General features: G+C 45.0%; 1 protein-coding gene across 1 annotated transcript; it reads left to right on the top strand.

The window, feature by feature from the left end:
- Positions 1–338: 338 nt before the first annotated feature.
- LOC112342287 lies at positions 339–2,176 on the top strand. The gene is made up of 3 exons (XM_024663861.1): positions 339–694; positions 879–1,163; positions 1,294–2,176. The coding sequence occupies exons 1-3, from the start codon at positions 339–341 to the stop codon at positions 2,174–2,176; spliced, it is 1,524 nt and encodes a 507-aa protein (XP_024519629.1).
- Positions 2,177–4,803: the final 2,627 nt, after the last annotated feature.

Below are 4,803 nucleotides of genomic sequence, written 5' to 3'. Positions count from 1 at the left end.
CTTGAATCAGCCCATGGTTGATCCCGACTGCGTTCGGCCGAAACCCTGACTGCCGCCGAACGCGGTCGGCCGAACACGGTCGGATAGGTCCGTTCGGTGATTCCGTTCGGCAAAAAAAATGGTGATCGTGCTAGATTTCTGATGCTGCTGCAGCGAGGAGGGCATAGGAGCTGCGTGCGTACCTGCCTCTGCTTTCGATTGAGCGTGGAGCAGCGCTGAGGCCTCGCAAATCAAATCGCCCAGTCCGCGACGCTTGAAGTTTTTGCCCTAAAATAGAAATTCAGTGATTCCAGAGATTTGATTGTAGAGATTTGTAGCGATTCTGGCACAATTGAGCGATGGTGCCCGATTGGGCATGGTCCCATGTTACCAAGCTCACTCCTTATGCTTCCGGCAAAGGAGCTGGGCGTTGGAAATGTAATTATTGTGGTAAAATGTATGGTGGTCCGCCGAAACGCATCAAGGCGCATCTTGCTAAAGTTTCTGGGCATGATATTGAAGCATGTAGTGCTTCAAACATTCCTCTTCATGTTCAGAACGAAGCTTGCCAAATGTTTGTGGAGCAAATCGCAAATGCCCCTTTGTCTTTACCTTCTGTAGCAAATCTACAGAGTAGGCATTTTGATGGGGCATCTTCTTCTGGAGCTGGTACACAAAGTGTTAGTCAATCTCAACCTATGAGTGCTTCTATAGTGTAAGCAACCAAAGAGAACGACTCGAGAGACGATCCATGGGGTTCAAATATAGAGGGAAAGGGCCCATGAACAAGAGTGCACCCCCTTTTCCAATCAGTTAAGGGTCTTGGGATATTTGGGGTTAAGCGTCCTTGGGTTTGAATAGTACTGGGCTGGGTGACCTCCTGGGAAGTCCAAACTCAGGAGCTTACATATAGGCCATGAGGGATCATTTGTTGGTCGAAAGCAAATGCAAGATGGCAATATTGAGGAAATGCTTGATGATGCAAGAAACATGAACTTAGATGATGCAATATCAAAGTTCATTTTCTTGAATGCTATACCATTTAATGTTGTGAAAAGCCCATATTTTCATGCAATGATCGCAGCCGCTTGTAGTGCTGGACCTAGTGCTGCATCGAGGATTCTTGGTTACAAGAAGCTTCGTACTATTCAGCTCACTCGTCACTATACTTTAATCAAGGAGAAGTTAGCTCCCTTTCGTGATGGATGGACTCAGTTTGGATGTACAATAATGACTAATGGATGGTCTGATATAAAGAGCAGATCATTCATAAATTTCATGGTTACCTCTATCCATAGCTCAGTATTTTGGCAGGGTGTTGACACCAAAGGAGAAGAGAAGACTGGTCTTTGGCTTTGGGAGCAACTTAGACCCATCATTTTGGATGTTGGTGTTGAAAATGTTGTTCAAGTCATCACTAATAATGCTTCGAATTGTGTATCGATGGGGGACATACGAGAGAAGATTCCCCTTTATCTTACACAATCGATGCATGTGCCATGTTTTGGACTTGTTATTGGAGGATATTGGGAAGTTTGATTGGGTGTCTAAGATCGTAAATGACTGTGAGAAGATCGTGAAGTTCATAACTGAGAAGCCGATGTTACTTGCTTTATTTCGAAAGTTCTGCTCTAGAGAACTCATGAAGCCTGCAAAGACTCGATTCGCTTACATCTTTCTTATGGTCAGCCAGCTCCAGCATGAAGATGTTTTCCCGTGCCTTCGACGATTCATAGTGAGTGCAGAATTTGAATCGTCGAAGTGGTATAACACAAAGGATGCCAAAGATGTTCGTACAACAATTTTCAATGATGAATTTTGGAAGAATGCTTCTACTTTATTGGTTATGGTAGCTCCTATTTTGAAGGTGTTAAGTCTTGCCGATCGTGAGGGCGCAACAACAGGATTAATTTATGAAGCAATGTATCGTATGATTAAAGGATTGGAGCTTGCAGCTCAAGATGGCAAGCTTGATGTAGATAAAATTGATGCAATTAAGTGTGTCTTGGTTGAAGACCAATATAGACGGAGAGCTCGATGGTTTATGATGCATAGCTCTATGCACAGCGCTGTACATGCTTTGAATCCTTCATACCTTGAGCAAAACTTGGATGCTGAGGTAAGAAGTGATTGGATGGATTATTTATCACTCTATTGCTGTGGGGACACTCAACTAGAAGAGAAGTTAGATGAGTAATTCAATATGTTTCGACGAGGAATTGGAAGAGCTATCAATCGGGATTTGCCGAAGAGCAAAGTAAAAAGGAAATTCCCAGTGTCTTGGTGGGAATCCTATGGATATGAGATGCCTGAGCTTAGGAAGTTAGCACTTCGTGTGTTGAGCCAAGGAGTGTGCTCTTCTCCATGTGAGCGAAATTGGAGTAGTTGGAACTTGATCCAAACCAAACGATGCAATCGCTTGCTTCCAAAGAACTTGAAGAAGTTGGTTTATGTACACAGTAACACCAGAGTGGTGGATCGTATTGAAAGTGAAGGAATGAAGTTCCTAAAGATCGATCTCGACACAATTGCAATCGAACCACAATGGATGAGGATTGTAGAGATGCAAGCTAGGCTTGAATCTCTTGGTATAGAAGATTTAGCCGAAGAAGATCTTCCAAATGAAGATGTGATTGTTGAGGAAGATGCCAAAGATGTCAAGGGACTTGCCAAAGATGTTGAAGAAGATGAGTAGTAGTTGGTTTGGTTTGGTCTAATGCTTTGGTTTAGTTTGGTTTGGTTTGGTTTAATGCTTTGGTTTTACTACTTTTATTAATGTGGTTTTACTAAAAATATTTTTTTTTTCAAAAAAATTTTGTGAACCATTCGGCCGTTCGGCATTTTCACAGCCGGTCGATAACCACGGTCGGGCGGTCGGGCGGTCGGCGTTCGGAACGGTCGGGACTAACCATGAATCAGCCCCAAAACCGACAATTTCTCACAAACACATCAACATCGCCAAAGGAAAACGTCAACTGCTCGCCCTGAATTCAATTTCTCCACCAGCTGAGAACAACATTCTCAACGCCTCGACCTCCTTGACACGTTCCACAAAAGAAAACATTGACTACCTTCACCAATCACTTGAAGAACACACAACCATGCCTCCTCCAGCAAATACCACGACCAGCATTCACAAAAATTCCACCCCTTCAACAAAATTCCAAGCGAAAAATTTCCGAACGGATAAATTAATTTCAGCGCCACATCTGGGCTGTTCATCCACCATCAAACTGAAAGCTCATCTCCAACCACCTCAAAGAATCTGGCCCGACCACGTCACCCATATCCAACAAAGCAAACTCAACTCCCGGGACCAAGAACACAGCGAGAAACACTAGGATCACGGAGCAAGAGTAGGAGCAGCAGCTATGCCTCAGCCACAGAGTCAGGTAGGCCATGATTATGACGAGATCAGGAAGGAGTATGAAGATAAACTTCGCGACCCAAGCTACTACACCCGCAAGTTGTTTGAAGCCCTCGATCAACGCATGCACCGCGAGCAAGCAAACTACTTCCCAACACGAGCCGACATTGCACAGCATCTTCTCAAGCAAGACTCCTTCATATACACCCGGGGAGCGATCAAGAAGGAATTCTATGAGCCTTTAAACCACCAGCTGGAAGCTCAGCTCAAAGAGATGAAGCAGATCCGCACTGACCTCCAGGACATCAGGAAGATCGTCTCCAAGCAGCCATCAACCCCATCAGCAGCTCACGAATTCACCTACAAATTCAAATACGAAGAGCTCAACACCGGCTACTGAAAGCTCGAGGATGATCATACCGCCCTACTGGCTGAGGTAGCCGACCTCCAGGAAGATGGGACAGATCCACCAGACAGTGTCCCTAACCATGAGCTTACACTCCCGCAGCAAAAACGTCACCTCTATCGACTTGAGCAACAGCAACAACAAGCAATGGAAATTGACTATGTTCACACCGAGGATGGTGTCTAGTTCTGTCAGGGGAGTAGAGTGTATCAACCAAAAACCCAGGCTCAAGGGACTCCGACTTTGAACCCAGGGCTGCATCAGAGCCATAGATTAAATCATGCACACCATATAGTATATGCTAGCAGTTAGAACTACTAACCTTTCAAAAAGGGGAATCTGAATTGTGGATACCTATCGCCATTCCATTGTTTTTCTTATTAATACACAGCATTCTTTTTCTCGTGCTTCTTCTCCTGTGATCGGACGCGCAATCAGGCACATTTTATCCAGCGAAAAGGAGTTTTCACACCTCTTCACATCGCTTGGCAAAAATCGAAAGGTGGCAAAGGTGAGGAATGAAGCTCAAGACAGTCTCTTGTGCGTTCTTGAGCAATCTAGACAAGAGTATATACATACCGCTTTAAATCACAAAAGCAATGCTTGTGATGCTTGCTTTGCGAGGTATTGTTTGAAGGCTTGTCTTGGTTTGAGCCAGTCCGGATCATCCAGTCAAGCGCAGCAGACAAGCACTGCTCGGGTGAGGAACTTCCTTGTTGGAATGCGAGCAAAAGTGCAGAGCAGCGTATCGTTATCCAGGTCGCCCAATGGTGGCAGCGTCACCTCTGCTATCGCTGTCCTTGCGACATTTGCTATTTTGACGAAGCTTACCTGTAGTTAATGAATGGTTCCATCGCATTGTTCTTGACGACGAGGAGGAGACGCTGCTCTGATCGTCATAGATTCCTCGCGAATTTCATCATGGAAATGTATGGAAAGTGCGGGTGCGCCGTGGATGCCTTGGGTGTCCTCCACAAAATGGAAGATGGAAATGTTTTCTTCTGGAACGCATTTGCCCAGCAAATGCTCGTCGATCGAATTCTTGCAGCTA

Source organism: Selaginella moellendorffii, unplaced genomic scaffold (assembly GCF_000143415.4).
Source record: "Selaginella moellendorffii unplaced genomic scaffold, v1.0 SELMOscaffold_104, whole genome shotgun sequence".
In the NCBI taxonomy this organism is placed as follows: domain Eukaryota; kingdom Viridiplantae; phylum Streptophyta; class Lycopodiopsida; order Selaginellales; family Selaginellaceae; genus Selaginella; species Selaginella moellendorffii.
This window is presented reverse-complemented; position numbering and strand designations above follow the sequence as displayed.

Excerpts from the sequence above, each read along its gene's own strand:
- LOC112342287 (XM_024663861.1), top strand. The coding sequence starts at position 339 with ATGGTGCCCGATTGGGCATGGTCCCATGTTACCAAGCTCACTCCTTAT. Across the intron at positions 695-878 it reads CCTATGAGTGCTTCTATAGT|GAGCTTACATATAGGCCATG; the intron begins GTAAGCAACCAA and ends GTCCAAACTCAG. Across the intron at positions 1,164-1,293 it reads TATACTTTAATCAAGGAGAA|GGTGTTGACACCAAAGGAGA; the intron begins GTTAGCTCCCTT and ends GTATTTTGGCAG.